Genomic DNA, 22,717 nt, shown 5'->3' on the forward strand with positions numbered 1-22,717 from the left:
TTAAATAGGTGAATATTCCCTCCATTAAGCTTAATGAATGTATCCAAGACTGAGAATACATTGATTTTTGAGCACTATGCTAATGAACAATGAAGGGACAATGGAATTGAAGTTAAATGATTCGGCACAATTGTATTGACTGGCAAGAGAGGCATGATGGATTGTATCTCTTTTACTATATTGTTACATTTGTTAATTTTTAATTTTGTTGATGTATATCTAGAAAATAATGAGGAACAAATCTTTATTACTTAAAGTTAGAAGGTAAACTAGAATACAATGGCATGTGATAACCATGATTAAATGTCTATAAGATCATCTATTTCCAATTCAACCTTATCATCTCTATAAAATTCCTGTCACAACACACATTAACTTTCTCTGACTGCAGTATTTAACTGGAACAGGTATGAAAGGAACTGTGTAACTTCCAAGCAGTCAATCGCACCACTGCCAGTGAGCTGAATGAATGGCGTCACGAAGAGAAAAGTTACCTTCAGCAAGGTAACTGTGACTGGACTGGGAGAATGTATCAGGTGGCATTGTGATTTTTTTAATGCTGGTCCTGTGTCCACAGTGATTATAGAGGATGTTGCATTCTCTTCTCGCTGCAGTCTAATCCTATCAGGTTGACTGCAGTACACGGCAAGCATTTATTTTGCCAGTCCAGCACAAACCCATTATCACAGAAAATTAGGGACTTTGAAATTATAATTACAGAATATTTGATCAGACCTCTCAGTAAGAGCTGAAGCAATGCACCATGAATTACTATCGACTGGTTACTGCTGTTCCTTAGGAAACAGGTCAGACAATTAACAACAAAATGAATGACTCTTTGAGCCGTTGTTGATCGAGGAAGGTACTTTGCATACGGAAAAGCAAGCCTACTGCTCTTTACACCTCACCTGGAAATACGTACAAGACTTGGGTTTAAACACTGCACCTGTAACATCACCTTCAACCTTGCAACACTCCTCTGATATATAAAGGGTGGATCAGGATCAGGTGCAATGCATCTTGAACTTAGTCTTCACACCCAAACGTGAAAGACATAGTGCTACCAAATACTAGGCTGTTCATAACTGTCAAATATTCTCTTCACCTGGACTTATAATAGTTTTGCAGCCTTCAAATAGTTTTGAAGGGTACTCTCCACTCTGTAAATACTAACCTCCATCCAATGAGTGGAAGGTACACAAGATCAGGTGAAAGGAGCCCTCTGTACATGTAAATATAAATGTAAATAACTTACCAGTCTCCTTCCTATAGGTTAGGTTAGTTTCATTCAGGAAATTGCTATAACACAATGTTAACTGGGCCTTGTCTCAACATTCGGCAAAGCAATACTATTGCTGCTAACTGAACTACCTCTTACCAGCTTTCAAACAGGGATCTTATTCAATCTCCAGATAGCATGGAAAATAATAATCCATTCCTGAAATTCCTTAAAAGGTGTTAGAAAGATAAAAACAAAAATCAAAACGATAGAAGTGGCAGCTTTCTGAGAGAATCCCAACTCAGGGTGTAAACTAGAATTAACACAGCTTCCCCTCAGGGTGGTCACCTTCCACGGTAAATGAATGCACAACACACAAAGAAGCTTGAACACACAACATTAAAACATTCAGCTCATCTGAGTACAGGAAGCTGATCATGTATGCAGCAACAAACTGATTGCCTGTATTTAACCTGAAAACAATTGGAATGGTCTTTTGACACTAGCAGCATGAGTTGTTAATACAATTAACCTCAAATGCCTCCAGTGTTGATATACAACTGTGAGTTCTGTAAAGAGGTAAATAAATTACGAGCCAATCACTCAGGACATCAGTCACAGCGACTTGAAATCAAAAGTAGTTTACAAATGAAAATTATGAAACTCAATCTACAAAAGGCTGTTTGCATACAAAATCTTTATTACACTCTCCTGGAGTCCAGCCAGGTGACTTGGTAATACAAGATAGCATAGGGAGCTGTCAGGTGTTGTTAGGTCATTTAGGAGAGGGAGAAACAAAGAAAGGAGGAATTGGATTAATTTTAAAATTTAATTTAACAATATCTTTGATTACTTCTATCACTTCTGGTCCAATGAATATATCAGCTAAATCTCTGTAAGAAGTACAGGACATAGAACTCCACTGTATCTTCAACCTTTGGAAAACTTGAATGAGTTCCCAAACATAAACCTAGTGAAGGTAAACCTGTGGAGTCATCTATTGATTAAAGTTTCACCAAAATGTTAACACATTCAGAGGAGGGTATCTTGGTCCTAAGCAATCACCGCACCCTTTCTCACTGTTGCCTCTGATTAAAGAGCAATGGGGCAAGACCCCACAACCACTTGAGGGTTGTCCTGGCCTCTGGAGCTGAAGGTTAGTCGTGAACACACTCTTTGTGCTTCTCCTCACAGGGGCCAGCCACCAGGCTCACTGTCTGGTTGTACTGTGCTCAACAGCCGCTGCGTAATAAAGCAACCACCATGACATCACTGAGACAAGAACCATCATTTAACTCAAGTTTCCCCTCCTCACAGCCATCATCCAACACGCCTGGGACTTGTACATCTGGGAGTCCATTGGTTTGAAAGTGAAAGGCAGAATATGGTTTCAGGGCTCAGTTGACCCGGCAGGCTCGTATCATCAACAACTGGAGGAGAATGAAGACAGGTGACATGATGAGGCCATACCATAGGTGAGTGCTTTGTTCTACCAGCTTTTGGCACAGCAGCATCTCAAAGACAAACTTGAGGCTAAGGACAGTCAGGATCCAGAAAAGGCGCATGATGGCCAGGCGTTTCTCCCCGTCCTGGAACAAGCGGACAGAGACGATCATGGTGAAGTAGGTACTGAGCCCATCGGCAGTGAAAAGTGGGATGAAGACATACCACCAGTCCAGCTGTCCCACAAAGTTGTCCACCTTCACAGCCAGCAGCACCGAGAACACCAGGAAAGCTGTCAGATGCAGCAGCATTTCAAATGTGGCAAAGCCCAACCACTGTACCAACTCACGCAGCGAGAACAGCATCTTGGTGCCAGCGTTGCCTGGGCCCCAGAGAGGCCTTGTCAGTCAACAGGAACCAACAGCTCACATCGGTACAGCAGCAGCTCCTGGTGTCGACTTGCAGTAAATAAACTTCTCTGAAAAAGAACAGAAACATTTTGTTTTAACAGGGATCATTACTCTCAGTAACGGCACAAAACTATAGCACTTTTACAGAAAAATATTGTACTTTCTGTAACAAACTTTTGTAATCTCACAGTGCTAAAGACCTGGTTTAATCCCAACACCAGGCGCTGTATGAGGGGAGTTTGCATCCCTCTCCCTCTGACCTTGTGTTTCCAATGAACGCTCCAATTTTCTCCCACATCACAACGATGTGGGTTGGTGGGTGAATTGGCTGTTGTAAGTTGCCCCTAGTGTGTGGTGTAGAATCTGGGGGAAATGTGGGAAGAACAAACAGAGTGGGATAATGCCAGATTAATATAAATGGGTAGTTGAAGATCGGCAGGGACTCTGTGGGCCAAAAAGACATTTTCCATTCAGTACCGCTCCATGACTCTACTGTCACACAGCACATTACAGCCAATTGAACAGCCTGAAGTCCAGTCAATGTTCTAATTTAGAAAGAAACAGAGCAGTCAACATATGCAAAGCAAACTCCTGAAAACAGAAATGTAGCAAAGAGCTATTGACGGAACAGGCTCGAGAGGTAAATATTAGTCGAGGCATTGAGTTCAAAGTCAAGGGGTTATGTTACAACTTTATGGAACTGTTAGGCCACAGCAGGAGTATTGCATTCAGTTCTGGTCACCCCACTATAGGAAGGATGTTGAGGTCGGACTTCCGGGTCATCAAGGGAATGGCGGCATAAGGAAAAGGTCTCTCGACAAAAAAGAAGGTAAACTGCCCCAGAATCGAATTTAGACAAATACTTAATATTGCATAACTATATTAATAAAAGGGGCAAGGATGATGTCTAAGAACAAGATTAAAAAGTCCGCTCCGAAGGCTGATAAACACAAAGAGATGCAGCAAGGCAACGGGCCTAGCTCCCCCACGGCAAGCCAGGACGGAGAGAATGAGGGGGAATCGGTGACTCTGTCTTTGATTCTCGAAGAGATTCGCGAGTTCCGACAAGATAACAGCAAGCAGCTGGAAGATATTAAAGGAGAAATAGTAAAAACTAACTCGCGGATAGATGAAGCCGAAGCGAGGATTGTTGGAATTGAAGAGAAGTTACAAAACGCAGAGGAAGTGATAGCAGAAATGCTGAAGCTACAAGACCAGCTCCAGTGGAAAATAATAGATCAAGAAAGCCGCTCAAGAAGGGAAAATGTGAGGATCTACCGAGTTCCCGAAGGAACTGAAGGTAAACCCGGATTGATGATTCCCTTCGTGGAGAAGCTGCTTAGAGAGAACCTTGATATACCGGCCGCAAAAGACCTACAGATAGAAAGGGCTCACCGCGCGTTGGCACCACAGCCTCCGGCAGGCACCCAGTCCAGATCGATGCTGGTCAGATTTCTCAGTTACAGAACGAAGGAAGAGGTGCTTAAACGGGCATGGCAAAAGAAAGGTTTCATGTGGAGCAACTGAAAAATCAGTTTAGACCACGACTACGCACCGAGGATCCTTGCCAGGCGGAAGGAATATGCGGAAACACGGAGGGTCCTGAAGGAAAACAACATCACATTTCAGACCCTGTATCCAGCTCGGCTGAGAGTCTTTTACGACGAAGGGACAAAAACTTACGCTACGGTGGAGGAGGCAACGTTGGACCTGGTGGACCGGGGACTACCTATTAAAGTTATCACCCAACCGGAGTCACTACTGGAGAGGATTCGGCAGAAGTCGTGGAAGCCAGTGTGGCGAGGACGCTCCACACGAACCAGAGTGTCAAACTGCAAGGAAAAGCTGCAAATATTCAGACGCGAATGTACAGAGAGTACAGAGTAATTAAGAGAAATGACCGAAAAGAGCAATTCGGACTTAAAGGTAAAATAAAAGCTGGTATCTGAAAATAAACTAGACGGAATAACTTGAATGATAGCAATATGGTCGAGACATAAATAGGAGAAAATTCTCTATGATTATTCAAACTGCTGAGGGCCCTCTAACACAGGGTGAAGATAGAGGTTATCCCTCTGAACTGAGGCGGGTCGGTGCTCAGGCCTCACTGTGGGAAGTCGGGAAAAATTTTCAAATGTTATACATTCAAAAATGCCTAGGGTGTGGTTATATGTCTTGGTTTACTGTTGAGAAGGGATTGCTTATTTTTTGGTTAGAAAAGGAGAGTTTTTTTCTACTAGAGAAAAATGCAAACTGAATTGGTAAAAATAATTTCCTATAATGTTAATAGGGTTTTGAATCCAATTAAAAGAAATAAGATTATGTCTAAATTGAAAAAAGAGAGGGCACAAATAGCTTTCCTCCAGGAAACACGTAGGAGCCAATCTGAACATGGAAAATTAAAAAGAATGGGCTTTAAGCATGTATTTTATTCATCGTATAAATTGAGCCACAAAAGAGGGGTAGCTACTTTAATATCAAGTACTCTTAATTATGAACATATTTCAGAGACTAAAGACAAAGATGGACGGTTTGTAAAAATTACAGGAAGAATAGAAGGTACAGAAATAACATTGCTGAATGTTTAGGCTCCTCCAGGTTGTGAATGGTCATTTTATAGACACATTTTTGACCTAATGGTCAGTTCTCAAGGGGTAGTAATTTGTGGAGGGGATTTTATTATTAGATTAAATCCTGTATTAGATTCTTCAAGAATAGTTACTCAGAATAAATCTCTGACTCGGAAAATGTATTGATGGAGGAGCTGGGAATTATAGATGTGTGGAGGGAATTACACCCTACTAGTAAAGATTATACACATTACTCTTTCCCTCATTCAGCCTATTCAAGGGTAGACTATTTCTTTATCTTTAATACAGATAGACTCAGGATAAAAAACTGTAATATTGCAACAATTGATCTGTCGGATCATAGCCCAGTCTCTATGTCTCTAATCCTGGAAAGGAAAATGAGGAAAACAGTACGGCGGCTAAACTCACATATACTCAATAACCCAAAAGTAATGGAGAGATTAAGGGGAAAAATCAAAGAATATCTAGACCTTAATGACACGGGAGAAACATCACCAGTGATCCTATGGGATACATTGCAAGCTGTACTCAGAGGGAAAATTATTTCCATTACCATTCACATGAAAAAAAATCAATGCACAAAAATTAGCAGACCTTCAAGGAAAATTAGAACAACTTCAAGTTGTAGATAGCAACAAAAGTAATTCAAATCTAAAACAGGAAATTAGGAAATTGCAAAGTGAAATTGACGATATTTATACATTGGAAACTCAAAGAAATTTTCTTTACCTGAGACAAAAGAATTATGAAGTAGGAGGTAAATCAGTTAGATTATTAGCATATAAATTACGAAAACAACAGCAGACAATACAATTCATAAAATAAAGAATCCAAAGACAAAGCTTGTGGAGAGTACAATAGGGAAAATTCAAGAGAGTTTTGAAACATATTATCGAGAGCTGTACTCCCAACCCCAGGCCCCCAATGAGCCCTATATAGACAGTTTATTGAATTCTTTAGATCTATCTAAACTTACAGATTTACAAAATGGAAGTTTATTAGAACCAGTAACTGCCAAAGAACTGAACGTGGCCATCTCTAGGTTAAAGGCTGGAAAGTCCCCGGGTTCTGATGGGTTTACCTCAGAGTGGTACAAGTCCCTGAAGACACAGTTAGCCCCATTACTACTTAACACCTTTAATTGGATCTTGCAGAGAGGAGAAACTCCACCTTCCTGGAGAGAAGCGATTATTTCAGTTATTCCTAAAGAGGGTAAAGATAAACTAGAATGTGGCAATTATGGGCCAATTAGTGTTCTTAATTTAGATTACAAACTATTTACATCTATATTAGCGTGCAGATTGGAAAAGCTTTTACCTGGCCTAATCCACTTAGACCAGACTGGATTTATTCAACAAAGACAAACACAGGACAACATAAGGAGAACTCTGCACATATTAGAACAGGTTAATAAGAACGAGACAGAGACAATGGTAGTAGGATTAGATGCTGAGAATGCTTTTGATTCGGTTAGTTGGGCATTCCTATACAGAGTGTTAGGAAGATTCGGCTTTCAAGAAAAGTTTATTAAAGTAATTCAGACCCTATATGACAGCCCTACAGCCCAAATTAAGATAAATGGGGACCTCTCTGACTCTTCCATCTTAGAGAGAGGCACTAGACAGGGATGCCCAATTTCTCCGCTCCTTTTTGCGCTATATATTGAACTGCTTGCCCAACTAATAAGACAGAGCGAAATTGTAAAAGGTATCAAGGTGGCAGGGATTGAACAGAAAGTGACGTTATTCGCAGATGATGTTTTGGTCTATCTGAGTGAACCAGGAAAATCATTTATAGGATTGTTTACACTGTTGCGAAAATATCAGGTTATAAAATAAATGTAAAGAAAACGCAGGTTATGTCCCTAAATTATACACCATCCAAAAAATTGCAGGATACATACGATCTTAAGTGGGAAGCTAAATCATTAAAATATTTAGGAATAACCCTGCCGAAGGATCTTTCAACGCTGTCACAGGTAAATTATGGGCCATTAATCTCAGAGATAAAAGCAGATATGCATAGATGGAATCTTATCCCCTTTTTAAGTTTAAATTCAAGGATAAATACTATAAAAATGAATATTCTTCCTCGGTTACTGTATCTTTTTCGTACTTTACCTGTGGAGGTGGATGATAATCAATTCAGGGAATAGGGCAAATGGATTTCCCGCTTCATTTGGCAAGGAAAGAAATCTAGAATTCGATATAACACCTTACAGTTAGGGAAGGAGGGAAGGAAGGAAGGAGGTATGGTTCTTCCTTGCCTGAGAAATTATTTTTATGCCTCACAGATAACCCCTCTATTATATTGGTGTAATAGGGAATATAAGTCTAGATGGAAGGAAATAGAATTTGGATTAGTTGACAGTTTTCCTCTACAGGCCTCAATAGCTGACAAAGGATTGATGGCCCAATTGGAAAAATTTAAAAACAGTTGGATAAACCTTACATTAAAAGTATGGCAGAAGGTGATTAATTCGTGTGGAATTAATAACATGTTAAAACTCTTCAGATGGTGTGCATATGATACCGAATTCCTTCCCAACAGAGGAGATAAAAGATTTAAATTTTGGATAAAGAAAGGTCTTACAACCTACCTCTCATTTATAGATAAAAGAGTATTACAAAGTTTCCAAATCCTGCAGGACAAACTTGGCCTAGAACATAATGACTTTTTTAGATACCTTCAAGTACAAAACTATGTTAACCAGAGCTGTAGATATACAGACCTATCAACAGTAGAATTAGAATTTTTCAAGATCCTGAATTCGGCTTGCAGTTCAATACCTAGTAAATCAGTTTCTCAATTATATAATGCACTCTCCCATGCTAAAAAGGTAAACACATTGTATATTAAAGAGAAGTGGGAGAAAGAAGCGGGGTTGGTACTTTCAGAGGAGGCTTGGGGGGAGAATATGCAGCTTTCAGTGGTCCTCGACTAATTCTTTGACTTGGAGAGAACATGGTTGGAAAAATATTATAAGATACTTCAAGACCCCATATCAGGAAAAATATAAAGATACAAACGTGACGTGTTGGAGAAGGTGCGGCTCCAAGGAGGCAAATCATTTTCATATTTTCTGGGATTGCCCTAAATTAAGTATATATTGGGAAAGTATTCATAGAACATTAGTTAAGGTACTTAGGTCCCAGATACCTCTGAACTTTGAGACACTCTATTTGGGGCATGTATTGTTTCTTGAACAGAAGGAAGATATAAAGTTGCTGCAGGTCCTCTTAGCAGCAAGTAAGAAATCAATCACTAGAAAGTGGCTAAATCCAATACCACCTACATTAGAAGACTGGCATGAAATTATCTTGGAAATATTTAAAATGGAAAAGTTGACTTACTCCCTGAGAATTCAAAAAGAAAAAATTTTAACAAATCTGGAATAAATGGATTGAATATATAACCCCAATGCGAGCAGACTTTAGATGACTCTCCTAATGATTTATACTGCTCTTCTCATCAACACAGTAATATTGCTAACGTAAGCACCCCTAGTCTAAATGTTTACTGTTTTTGTTTTCTTTTGGAAAATAGAGAATTAATACAAGTAAAGGAAAAGATTTGGGAAAGGGATAAAAAATGATAAAATTAAGTAAATAAGTACATAGGGATTGGATAATTATGTCTGGGGGCAGGAGCAAGCATGAACAAGTTAGGATATAAACACCTACAATGGTTGTTACATAGGCTTACATACAACATTTTGGACCAGAAGAAATGGTCCAGAAGAGATTTATGGAAACTATTGTTACTATGTTTCTTAACAACTAATACCATTACTTAGCCTAATAGATTAGAATTACCACTGTACATAATTATCTATTTAAGTGTCTAATTTCCTTTTATATCATCTCAATGTGTACTTAAGAATGTATAATTATAGTTTTATACATATAAAAAAATGGAAAAGGTTATAAGTGTGGAAAAAGTACATGATACTTGTGAATTCCTTATCCAAATAAAAATAAAAATAAAAAAAGGAAGGATGTTGAGGCTTTGGAGAGGCTGTAGAAGAGATTCACCAGGATGCTGGATGTCTAGAATGTGCTGCCTGGTATAGTAGGAGAAGCAAATACCTTCGAGGCTTTTAAGAGATGTTTAGATAGCCACATGAATATGTAGAAGACGGAGGGATATGGACATTATATACTAGGAGAGATTAGACTTTGTTTTTTTTTTGATTTACTGTGGAGCTGGTTCAGCACAACACTGTGGGCCAAAGGGCCTGTTTCTGCTCTGTATGAAGGAGAATTCTCTTGCTTGGTCATCAAAATAGGAACCAATTATAAGTTCTGTTCCTAAGAATTCAAATAACACCATGGATCTGGGCCATTTATATTCAATTAAATGGAAACACAGTAACCATTAAATACCAGTCTAAGATGCATTCATTTATGTGGCTTTCAACCCACATCATGCGGCAAAATCTCAACTGCTGAGCAAGCTATTCAGATGGATCAAATCCAAACATATTAATTAGGACAGCTGCCCACAGATCAATCAAGCAATAATCTGAAGTAACGATTTCTTTCAGTGAACTTGCCTGGTTAAATCATGTCACATCAGCAGTACAGACAAACCAGGATGCAATGATACAGTGATATACAGATTCTGGAAGTACTCAACATCAATTTCATGATGTCGTATGGCATCTGATCAAACAAACCCAGGAAATCTGCTGATTGGCGCCTATAGTCTTCCCTTGGTGATTGAATTTAAAGCACTTAATGCACAGAGTAGCTAGAACAGAGAACATTTTCAGAGTGGGAGATTTCACTGTCCAGAATAGCTCTTCAGCACCTCCTCCAACGAAATACCCAAGGACATCATTGGCTTGCAGCAGGTGAGGAAAGAAGCCACAGGAAGGAGAAACACACCTATCCATGAAATTGGCAGCTGAACAGGCGATACATTTGCAGTATTAACAATGACTCCTAGTGCACAAGGTCCCATCCCACCTGTACAGCAAGGACCCCCTTCATCACGCGATGCCACTTATTGATGAGATAAAAAAATAAGGCAGCTTAAAGCTACACCATGAAACACTATTAACCACTAACATTACAGAAATCCATCATAACCTATACTTGCTACATTGTAGAGGTAAGCTGCAATATGATACACTGAAATTGAAGCTAAGAATTTATTTCTTGAAGCTTTAACAAAAAGAGAAGCAGAAGCAGTGGTTTTTAAGACAACATCGGATTACACTGAATAAGAAGTTTTTTCAAAAGTGTTGCTTCCCCAGAATTTTTTGTTTTGTTTATGACAGACCGCTTGAAGCTGAACACGAATATATTTTCAGACTACTTGTATCATGATGGAATTTGGAAAAACAAGAAACTAACTTTTATTGAATATAATGTATTTAATTGCATAATGCTTCAACTAAGCTAAAATATTTTGTTGATGATTTTCATTTGTACTCAGTGTCTTGAGACTTCTCGCTTAAGTGTCCAACAATAATCAGCCAGCATTGATAAGACCTCAAGATATACGTAGGAGCTGAATTAAGCCATTTGGTCCATCGAGTCTGCTCCACCACTTCATCATGGCTTATCTATGTTCCATCTCAGCCACAATCTTCTGCCTTCTCCCTGTATCCCTTCGTACCCCGATCAATCAAGAACCTACCAACCTCTGCCTTAAATATGTAACAACTTGGCTTCCACAGCCATCTGTGGCAATAAATTCCACAGATTCGCCACTCTCTGGTGAAAGAAGTTCCTCCTCATCTCCGTTCTAAAAGGATGTCCCTCTATTCTGAGGCTGTGTCATCGGGTCCCAGAGTGCCCCACCAGAGGAAATATTCTCAGCACATCCACTCTATCGAGGCTTTTCAACATACTGAATGCCAGTGAGTCCAGCCCAGACCCATCAAATGCTCCTTATATGACAAGCTGTTCAATCCTGAAATCATTTTTGTGCATCTCCTTTGAACTCTCTCCAGTGTCAACACATCCATTTCTCCTTGACTGCAATGTCCTGGTGAAACCTTTCACCATGCTTGTCACTGACAGCACCAAGATTTGCAGGGAAGAAGTCTAAATGGGAATGCTGAAAATTAATCTTTAGTGACATGTTGCACTTCATGGTTTTGTATGCTTGAAACATGTTGTCATTCAACTGCATGTAGTTTGCCAAGAAAATTTTCAACAACATCCTTGAATGCCTTCCATGCGGTTTTCTCTGATCCCACGGGAAGTTCTTTGACCTGCCTATCATCGATGACCTGTTTGGTTTGTGGACCAACAAAAATGCCTTCCTTAATCTTGACATCAGTTAGTCTGGGAAACATCTGTTTCAAATATCGAAACCCTTTACAGAAATTTATAGCCTTTCTAAAGCCTGTCCTGCCACGCAGCATCCACCATAAGCATGCCTGGACAAGACAGAAAACGTTTCAGCTTACATGTGGGGAACATCTTAATTGACTTAAAATATGAATTGAAATAACAAATATGGGCAATTTTAAAAAATGGTGCATGGTAGCCCAAAATCAATAAGATACACCCAAAAATATTCAGAAAGCCAAATTTTTGTTGTCTAGTGTTATTTAACGGATCAATGGCCCCCAAAATAGGGACACATTGGATATATTCACATGTAGGTCAAAAGACAGAGGAAGGTAGAAATTTTCAGAACAGTAAGCTGATACTCAATCTGCAAACCAAGGATCAGTGTTACAATCAATGTTAATAGCGCGGATGGAATGGCTCAAGTTTGCTGACAGTACCGAGTTGGATGGCAAAATAAATTTTAAGAAGGGGGCAGAACAGGCTTATTGACAGACTAAGTAAGTGGATAAGCGTAGTAGATGGAAAGTAAAGGGTAGAAAATAAAAATACATTTAAGTGGTGATAAAATATTAACACGGTCTTCAAAGGGAGATTCGAAGTGTTCTTATAAATAAAATACAAAGCAAACATAAGTTATAAGTTTGCAATCTGGAAAGTAAGTGGTATGTTCATTTTTGTTATGAGGGAATTGAAGTACTAGAGCCATAGTATATAGGATGGCTATTCAACCCATCAGCGTGTTAAGTCCCAGGCGTGAAATCCTAATAGCTCTCCTATTTATCCTGTGCCCTTGCAAATTACAATTCCCATCCCTTGATTTGTTCTTCCATTAACAGACCATAGGGCAGGTCTTCAGGGCATGACGGAATCCCATACAGTCAGGCACAGATTTCAAAATCAACACCAAATCTGTAGGAAGAGTTGTACTGACTGCTGCACCACTGTGCCACAGCAGCCTTAGCTCTGATCAAAGTCAAAGTAAAGTTCATTGTCATTTGCACAGACAGCTGCAATGAAAAACTTATTTGCTGCAGCATCACAGGCACACAGCATCAGAAACATAACGTTCACATGAAAAACATAAATTATACAAGAAGGGACACAATTAGAACAAAATAAAACAAAGTCCATTGTAGGTCAAAGTGACCACGGTGTTGCTATACTAAGGTGGTGATTAGGGTTGCTTCAAGAGCCAAATGCAATTACAAGGATCTCGGGAGGATACACTTCCTGAGAAGTAACACAAAAGTTCACATGAATCCTGGTGTGCAGGATTTGCTGAATAGCAGAAATGAAATGAATAGAGTTCCAAAGAATGAGAAATTATATCAATGAAACGTTTAACTCAAAGAGGAATTAACTCACTGGCCAGAGAGACCAAAACCTGTGATGTACACCCAACCCATGAATTGGACCCATCACTGCTGCATTCACCATCCTCACAATCTCAGCAACTTTGTTTCGAGCTCAAATGACTGCTTTCCCACCATCTCGGATTACCAACAGTCTCGCTTGTGAAAGGGATATTGAATTTGCAGCTTGGTGTTAATAACAGATTTCAATTTCCCCATACAATTGTAGAGCCAGGAATCCTCAGGACAGCCCCAACAGCTGAAAGGGAGCTACCTGTAAGGTAATCAGACAGTAGTGCATAGGATTTGGAAGGAGCATGGTGCCTGCAGCTGAAGATTGAAAAGTAGAACTCCCTCCAGTTACCTTGTTACCCAATACTAGGCTTCTTTCCACAGAGCAGATCCAATGCTCTGGTCCCCAACAAATGGGCACAGGTCTAGATACTGGGGTCGGAAGCAGTATTTCCCAGCTTGTGGCTAATACGTGTGTGGAAGATTTAGATTGGTAAAGTGAATGAGCAATCTGGAAAAACGTGACATTATCCACTTTAGCAGAAAGGTCAAATACTTCCACTTTGAAAAATGGTGACAGCCCATTGTTGTATTCAAAGGGACCTGGTACACAAAACACTTAAGTCTAATATGTCAATACATCAACCAGTTAAGGTGCCAATGGTATGCTGTCCTTTACTGCAATAGAATTTGAATACAAAGGTAAAAGTAATGTATTACTATAATTATATAGGATCTTGATAATATCACAGAGCCGATTGTGTACAAGTTTCATCTTCTTACCCCAAAAAATAAGATGTACTTGCTCTAGATTCTGCATCAAAGATTCACCAAGAATGACGGGTCTTTCAAGAGACCAAACATGGGGTAGACTAGTCCTGCATTCTCTAGCTTTTAGAACTTGAAATCATTTCGTGGAAATAATTCTTAGAGGTATGATTCTGGGGTATGACTGACGTGTGGAGAAATTTCCAGATTCAGATCGTTGGGAGTTCCCGACCCCAGCGGTGAGGAGGCTCTGTCAGAGTTTCTGCAAAGCTCAGATGGACGGATATTGGGAGCAATAAAAAACTATCTGGGGTCGGGGCAGGGAAGCGGCGCTGGAGGTAGATTAGCCGTGGCTGTTGTTGAATATGGAGCCCAGCATTAGCAACTCCGCTCGGCCCTTCCGGCCGTCTCTGCCCGGCCTCTCCCAGGCCCGCGACCTTACCTACGAATAGCGTCTTTCCCGGTATCCGATTCCTCGCTCGGGCGCCGCGTCTTTCCCCGACTCTCGGTACCGCGCCAGGCGGAGATTGCGTCCCCGCCGACCAGCGCTCCGCCCCGCCGATGGTCCCACTCACTCTCCCCAGCAACAGCTCCCACTGCGCAGCCGCACGATTGGTCCCTCCTCTCGCGAGACTGCGCGCGGGAGCCCGGCGGCGGCGGTGTCGCAAAACGTCGGGAATCGTAAGTATGGGAAAGGAGTGAGGGGTGTCTGAGGGTGACGATAGCGAATGAGTGAGAGTAGGAGAGGAGTGAGGGGTGTTTGAGGGTGACGATAGGGATTGAGTATCTGAGAGTAGGAGAGGAGTGAGGACTGTCTGAGGGTGACGATAGGGAATGAGTGAGAGTAGGAGAGGAGTGAGGACTGTCTGAGGGAGTTGTGGGTGAGGAAGGGGAAGGGAGGAATGATGGTTGGGGAGGTAAGTGAGGAGTATCTAAGGTGTATGAGGTTTATTTGAGGGTAGGTGGGACATGCCCGTGTGCGGGTCAGTTGAGTGAGAGTGGCTGAGGTGACCGAGATGAGTGAGGGATGTCTGGAGGGGTGAGTGAAGATGAACGTTGATGGGTTCTCAAGTGAGGGAGATCTCGGGTAGGTGAGGATAGTAAGGGGCTTGGATGTGGGACTGTTGAGATAAGTAAAGGGGCTGCCAAGAAGAGTGATGAGTGTCTTGGAAGGGTCGAGGGTGATAGAGGGCATGAGGTTCTGGAGTTGGTTGGTGATGAGAGTCAGAGGGAGGTAGAGAGAGTAAAACAGCCCTAGCATATTGAAAGTGGTTGGGGAGAGTAGGGAGGTTTAGGATGGTTTGGCAAGTGAAAATGATATGGGGAGAGAAAGGGAGCATGGAGGGTGGGGGGGAAGACACCTGTTCATGTAATCTGGAAAGTGTGACGAGATAATATTGCAAACCTATTTAGTCCATGAACACTAAATGAAAAAGTGACCAATTGTGAAGAACTGTAATCTTGTGCACATAATGGGAAGCAAGAGGTGTTACATCTACTATGCTATAAGCAATTGATGTAAACAGTTAAAGTGTTGTGGTTGGTAGATGCCCTTTCAGGGCAATGTGCACTGTGGAGTTGGAGTGAGAGTGAATTTTACAGTCAGAAGTACTCATGAGTTAAATAGTAGAGTGTGGAAGGTCGAAATAAAGGGCTTGCATTTAGTGAAGGATGGGGGATGTTCCAATATTTGCTGGACTATGTGTTACTGATGTCAATAACACGTTCTTTCAACACTGCATGTGACATTATGGGGCTATTTTAACAATTGTGCTTTGTAATTGTTACAATCTATATTTGCCTTCAGCTCAAGGACATAATGAACTGAAGAGTCCATTTCTGTGTTGTATGACTGTATCAGCCAACGTGTACATTTATGGTTTGGTATACACAGCCAGGAGTTGCTGTACACCAAGATAATATGTTTTTTCTTCACTATATGCACCGAACAACTTGTCCTTAGTGATTGAAACTTGCATCTCAACTTCACTTTCTTTTGCTCTCGATCATCACCCTTCTGTCCTCTCCCTCGTGAACTCTTTTAGCCAGACCTAAGGGTAGTCCTCAGATGCATTTAATTCAGCAGCTGATTACCAGTTTCGTTCGTTCAGCACAACATCCTGGACTGAAGGGCCTGTTCCTGCGCAAAACTGTTGTATATTATCAATATATAAAATAAATTCCAAGTAGCAATACTGAGATGTGATGTTGACCAACATGTGGTAGTGTCTGGAAATTTGTAGCAAGATATAACGGGTCTTTAGCAAAGGACATGGTGTTGTTTTTATGATCAACAATCCAACTAAATGTGCATCCAGTTAAGTACTTTATATTCCTGTGCTCAATTATACTAAGATGTAATTTTCACAGATGTTTTCGTTAATGGCAGCCATTCTTCAAGCAGTTGGTGTAACCAGTTCAGTGATGGTGAATGGTGTAAACGTGGCTAAGTAATCCTGACCAGTTCTGCATCAGATATTCAGGTCTTGTCCATAAGACATCTGAGCAAAATTGGGCCATTTGGCCCATCGAGTCTACTCCACCATTCCACTATCTTCCCTATCTATACCATTCTCCTGCCTTCTCTTATGAACCTCTGACTAATAAACTACATCAACCTCCATTTTAAATATAACAAGTGATGTGGCCTCTACCCCTGTCTGTGGCAATGATTTGCACGTAATCACCACTCTTTGGTGAAAGAAATTCTTCCTCATCTCGGTTCTAAAGGGACATCCTTGTGTTGTGATGGGTCTGGATTTCCCCCCCCCCCCACTATAGGAAACATCCTCTCCATGCCCACTCTTGTTAAGGCTTTTCATTATTCGATAGGTTTCAATGAGAGTCCCCTCCCCAATTCTTCCAAACTCCAGCCAGCACAGGCCCATGCTCCTCATAGTTAACCCTTTCATTCCTGAGATCATTCTTGTGAACCTCCCCTGGACCCTCTCCAATGCCAGCACATCCTTTCTTTGATCAGGGGTCCAAAGCTGTTCAGAATACTATCACAATGTTACTTATTCAGGTGTTTCTGTTAACTGTTGGCTTTGCATGTTGAGAGGTGAAATGACTTTATGATGTACAGTGGTATCAAAGATTATGGAGCATTGATGCAAAACGGTGGGAGTTATTTTCATATAACTTGGAGGAGGAACAACTCTTATTCTGTCTGGGTAACCTCCAAACTGAGGGCATGAATATCGATCTGTTCTCATTCCAGTGAACAAATATTCCCCCTCCCCGCCAACTCATTCTCCACTCTGACCTTTCAATTCTTCTCAGCTGCCTACTATTTCCCCTTGGGTCCCCTCCTCCTTCCCTTCCTCCTATTGTCCACTCTTCTCTCCTATCAGATTCTTCCTTCTCCTGCCAACCTTGCCCACCCACTTGGCTTCACCTTACACCTTCCAGCTAGCCTCCTTCCCCTCACCCTCCTCCCACCTTTTTATTCTGGCATCTTCCCCCTTCATTCTCAGTACTGATGAAGGGTCTCAGCCCGAAACGTTGACACCATAGGCTCCTCTCCCACTCTCAGACACTCCCTCCATGGAAGCTGCCTGGCTTGCTGAGTTCCTCCAGCATTCTGTGTGTGTTGCTTTAAATTTCCAATATCTGCAGACTTAGTTATTTTTATAAGCTGTTACTAAACTCTCATGCAAGGATTCAGCAAACTGACGTGTACAGAACGGACAGGGTCTGGTTGAGTGAAAATATACTGACTCCTGGGTGTTGCTTCTGGTTTGTACAGTTTCTACCCACAACAGACTGACAGCACTCCAGAGTAGGAGAGGCAAGCACAGGCCAGCGTTATTGTAGAGTTCTCACCTTTCTGCCCATTGTCAGTGTCTATGATGAAAAATCAAACAGATGAAGTTTCCCTTCTGGAAGCCCGTTCTGAGCCAGGGACCTGTCCTTCCCATGGCTTCACACAGTCTGAGACCTGGCCACTCAGCTAACTTCAGATGCGATGGCAGAACCCACAGCTCTCTCATTTGTACAAAGGCTGGGCAATTCCTCCCTCTCAGTAACCAGGGGCTGATAAGCCATTGCGAAAGGTCACTGGCATGGCACGTGGAAAGCAAGTTCAAGTTTGATTGTCATTCAACCGTACATGAATACACAATACAGCTACTGGTCCATTCTCCAGAGGGGAAGTGTTGACCACCAGCAGTATCAGTCTGGTGGATGATCCATCTAAATATTACACCCAACTCTAAATCTTAGCCCTGTTTCCGTTGCCACAGATACAGCCTTACCTGCTGAGTGCTTCCAGCATTTTGATACCTTTTTTTAAAATTTAATATTTTTAGCACCACAGTTTTTTGACATTTTCTAATACTACATAATCTGTTTGTTTAATCACATTCTCAGCTGATTTTCAGATTCCTTGACCCTGACAGCTATAGCTGTCCTGCCAAAGGGTTTTAGCCTGAAAAGTTGACAGTACTCTTTCCCTAGATGCTGTCTGGCTTGCTGAGTTCCTCCACCATTTTGTGTGGGTTGCTCGGATTTCCAGCATCTGCAGATCTTCTCTTGTTTATAGCTGTCTCCTTTTCTGGTGTTTTCCCTGGAATTTCTCTGCCTTCATTCCCTGAATCCTAATGGTTGCACACTCGAGTGGTTTAAAACACAAGTACAGGATGAAGCAATTGGTTGTAGTCTGATTATTGTTATGTGTCATTTGCTGTTGAAGTGCACAGTCCTCTCTCAGAACTGCCCAGTCCTCCAGAGTTGCCCTGATTGCCTTTGCTCCTTTTCCCTGCCACCATCAGCTCTTTCCCTTTGATCATCACGAAGTCTGAGGAGCTCATGCACTTATATCATAAATTCAAGAACAATTACAAACTCCGTCTCGAATGGCAAACCTTTCTCTGTCAGATACACCATGTGTTTCTGTGTTACTGTTCTCTCCTCCTAGCTTGGAACACCAATGAGATCTACTCCATGCTTTTATCTAATGCAAGCTCCTACCCCCATACTGACTAATACTGGACGTGACTCCCTCTTCTCTTTCTTTCCAAAATCTCTAGTCTGTCTTCAAATTACTTGAACAACTTCACCTGATTGGGGCCTAATTTTCCAACAACTCTACATTTTAACCCTTATATCCCCCTCACCCCTCACCCCTTCTTGCTACAGTTTGGTTCCTCAGTCTGTCTGAGTGACTGCTAACAAAGTCATATTGATATTTGCTTTAACAGTGTCTTGGTAAACTTCACTCACTCCTTCTGTCCTTGCCTTTGACTTCGTTCAACATCTGACATGATCGATCATGCCATTCCCTTGCATTGTACAGCTGGGTCGGTGGGAACACATCCACCAAGTCCTATGCTTGCTGTTTGTTGCCAGAGCTTCAAATGCAATATTCCTTCACTATTGCCTTTGCGATCTCCTTTACTACCTGACAGCCTCATCAAACAACAGTGCCAGTTTTCCACAACTATGCTTAGCACTCGGTCATTTTGCATTCCTCTTGTACCTCGGTCTCCTTCAGGTAAACGCTGATGAAATCGACACTGTGAGCATCAGTCCCTGGCACAGACTCTGCTCCCTTGCTACCCCCTTCTACCTCTTTTACTGTGTCAGACTGAATCTGATCATTTGCAAAGTAGCATTCTCTTTGCATGTGGATGGACTTCCAGTGCCGGATTATCTCCATCTAAAAGCTGCCTACTTTCCCCTCTTGCTTCAGCCCATTTTCTACTGCAGCACATTTTGATGGTGTTGCTGTCTCTCTACAAATGCTACCTGAGCTAAAGAGTATCTGTAGATTGTTGTTTATTTATTGAACAAGTAATTTCTCTGCTACTAACAATTCATTTACTGTTTTATTGCTTGCTCAGACAGGACTTTGTTCAAATTGTATTCTGAAGCTGATACTGTGGTGATGTATGGTAAGTGTTTCATTAGACTGTCACGTTCTGTAGCTATAATTAAACCTGTACACTATTCACAGAATGGCAGCACAGCTACTCACTGGTTAGAGCAGCTGCCTCATAGCTTTGAGCATCCAAGTTCAATGCTGACTTTCAGCACAGTCTGGTATGGAGTTGGCTTGTTCTCCCTGTAACAACACATCTCTGATTTCACACCACGGGCTGATAATGTTTGTTTGGAGGCCAAATGGATACTGTAAATTGCTTGCAGAGTAGATGGGGAAAATCGGGAGTGGGGTAGGTGGAGTTGATGGGGATATGAGGGGAACACTGCGTTGTGTAGATGTAAACAACAGGAATTTTGCAGATGCTGGAAATTCAAGCAACACACATCAAAGTTGCTGGTGAACGCAGCAGGCCAAGCAGCATCTGTAGGAAGAGGTGCAGTTGACGTTTCAGGCCGAGACCCTTCGTCAGGACTGTGTAGATGTGTCAGGCCGTGCAGACTTGTCCTGTGTTTCTGCGCTGTTTAACCCTCACTATGATGACACATTACTAGGGGAAATTTTTCAGTAATCCATGCTGTCGAGTCTCTCAAAAGCAGAGGTGGTGGTGTATGTCTCATGATCAACTCCTTGTGCACTGATGTGTCAGAGACATCCCAATATTGCTAACCAGACCTGGAATATTTTGCAATTAAGTGCCATCCATTTTGCCTGCTGCAGGAGATTTCAGCGATCTTTTCAGTAGCAGTGTACGTTCCACCTCATCAAAGAGGCTCTAGATGATCTGTGCGATGAAGTCAACCTGCACAAAACAGCACACCCTGACGCTTCCCCCATCATTTGGGGGGTGGGGGGGAGTTAACCAAGCCAGCTTGAAAAATTCACTAAATAATTATCATCAACAAACCACTTATAGTACCAGAGGAAACAACAAACTGGACCACTGTTACACTAAGATCATGAGTGCTTGCTCTTCTATTCCACATCTATACTTTGGAAAGTCTGTACTTCTACTCCCTGAGTATTGACAGAGACTGAAGACTGCAGCACCAGTAGTGAGGGCCAAGAAGGTTTGGACAAGGGAAGCACAGGAGCATTTACAGAACTGCTTTGAATCAGTGAACTGGACTGTATTCAGGGATTCATCTTTGAATCTGGATGAGCATGCTGCAGTTGTTACCAGCTTCATTAAAACCTGTGTGGATGAGTGTGTGCCTACAACGACCTGCTGTATAATCCCAAACTAAAAGCTGTGAATGAACCAGGAAGTTTGTCACCTGCTGAGGGTTAGATCTGTGGCACTTAAGTCTGGTGAGCCAGGTCTGTACAAGAAAACCAGATATGACTTGCAGAGGGCCATTTCAAGAGCGAGGAGAAAATTCCGAGCAAGGGTGGAGGTGACATTGGAAGCGCGTCAGCTCTGGCAGGATTTGCAGGACATTACTTCCTACAAAGCGAAACCCAATAGCATGAATGACAGCGATGCTTCACTACCAGATGAGCTCAACGCCTTCTATGCCCACTTTCAAAGGGAGAATATAACTGTAGCTGTGAAGGTCCCTGCTGCACCCAATGTAATGTGATCTCTGTCTCAGAGGTCGAACTCAGGCTGTCTTTCAAGTGGGTAAACCCTCACAAGGCGGCAAGCCCTGATGGAGTACCTGGTAAGGCTCTGAAAATTTGTGCCAACCAACTGGCGAGTATATTCAAGGACATTTTCAACCTCTCATTGATACGGTCGGAAGTTCCCACCTGCTTCAAAAGGGCAAGAGTGCCCAAGAAGAGTAGTGTGACCTGCCTTAATGACTGTCGTCCAGTAGCACTCACATCTATGGTGATGAAATGCTTTGAGAGGTTGGTCATGGCCAGAATGAAGTCCACTGCAGTACTCAAACTTCTACAGATGTACTGTGGAGAGCATTCTGACAGGCTGCATCACTGTCTGGTATGGTGGGCGGGAAGGTTACTGCACAGGATCGAAAGAAGCAACAGTAAGTTTTAAAATTAGTCAGCTCCATCTTGTCGCTTCCGTAGTACCCAAGACATACTCAAGGAGTGGTGCCTCAGAAAGGTGACATCCATTTTGAAGGACCCCCATTATACAGGATATGCCCTCTTTTCATTGTTACTGTTAGGAAGAGGATTTAGAAGCTTGAGGCACACACAGTGATTCTGGAAGAGCTTTTTCCCCTTTGCCATCCGATTCCTAAATGGACATTAAACCAATGAACACTACGTCACTTTTATTATTTCTCTATTTGCACTATTTTTAATTCAACTATTTAATATACATATATATACTTACTGTAATTGATTTACTTTAGTACTGCATTGTATATTACGTACCCCGTAACTGGTTTGCCAAACCAGCAGAAATGGACCACTCAGTTGGAGTCTGGATTACTAGAACTAAGAAGGTTTTATTAAAGAAACAAGCAACACAGTACTCTAATCAAAAGGATAATGAATGCAACAGTTCAGCAATGATAAACATACATGTACACAGAATTAAGATAACAGGATCAATCAAGCTTTATCATTGTCTAGGGGTAAATGACCAATTTCAAAGTGACACAAAGTTCAGTTCAATTTAGTTCAGTTCAGTTCGCAGTAATCGCTGCTGTGGCGATGGACAGTGGGGGGAAGGAGAGAGAGACCAAAACGAATGGATATTCAAAACGGCTTCCAAACAGACCTTCGCAGTCAGCTTTCGGGCGAGCCCTTTGTGAT

The 22,717-nt window shown here is 41.7% G+C and overlaps 2 protein-coding genes across 8 annotated transcripts in view; one reads left to right on the top strand and one right to left on the bottom strand.

Annotated features, from left to right (window-relative positions):
* Positions 1-279: 279 nt before the first annotated feature.
* On the bottom strand, positions 280-14,699 carry tmem203 (transmembrane protein 203). The gene is made up of 2 exons (XM_072240580.1): positions 14,549-14,699; positions 280-3,140 (listed from the first exon to the last, which is right to left on the bottom strand). The coding sequence occupies exon 2, from the start codon at positions 3,025-3,027 to the stop codon at positions 2,617-2,619; it is 411 nt and encodes a 136-aa protein (XP_072096681.1). The 5' UTR covers positions 3,028-3,140; positions 14,549-14,699; the 3' UTR covers positions 280-2,616.
* Positions 14,700-14,736: 37 nt separating this feature from the next.
* The window catches only part of ndor1 (NADPH dependent diflavin oxidoreductase 1), a 66,082-nt gene continuing 58,101 nt past the window's right edge, over positions 14,737-22,717 (top strand). For 4 of the 7 annotated variants that reach the window (XR_011882855.1, XM_072240573.1, XM_072240578.1 and 1 more), the window contains exons 1-2: positions 14,751-14,787; positions 19,950-20,000. Coding sequence is in view for 4 of the 7 variants with exons in the window: in XM_072240573.1 (XP_072096674.1) it covers positions 19,998-20,000 (3 nt within the window). In the remaining 3 variants the exon portion in view is untranslated. Of the gene's footprint in view, positions 14,788-15,577; positions 15,593-19,949; positions 20,001-21,849; positions 21,979-22,717 lie in introns of those variants that run through there. The other 3 variants (XM_072240574.1, XM_072240575.1, XM_072240576.1) reach the window with 3 other exon arrangements.

Source organism: Mobula birostris, chromosome 22 (genome assembly GCF_030028105.1).
Source record: "Mobula birostris isolate sMobBir1 chromosome 22, sMobBir1.hap1, whole genome shotgun sequence".
Classification (NCBI taxonomy): domain Eukaryota; kingdom Metazoa; phylum Chordata; class Chondrichthyes; order Myliobatiformes; family Myliobatidae; genus Mobula; species Mobula birostris.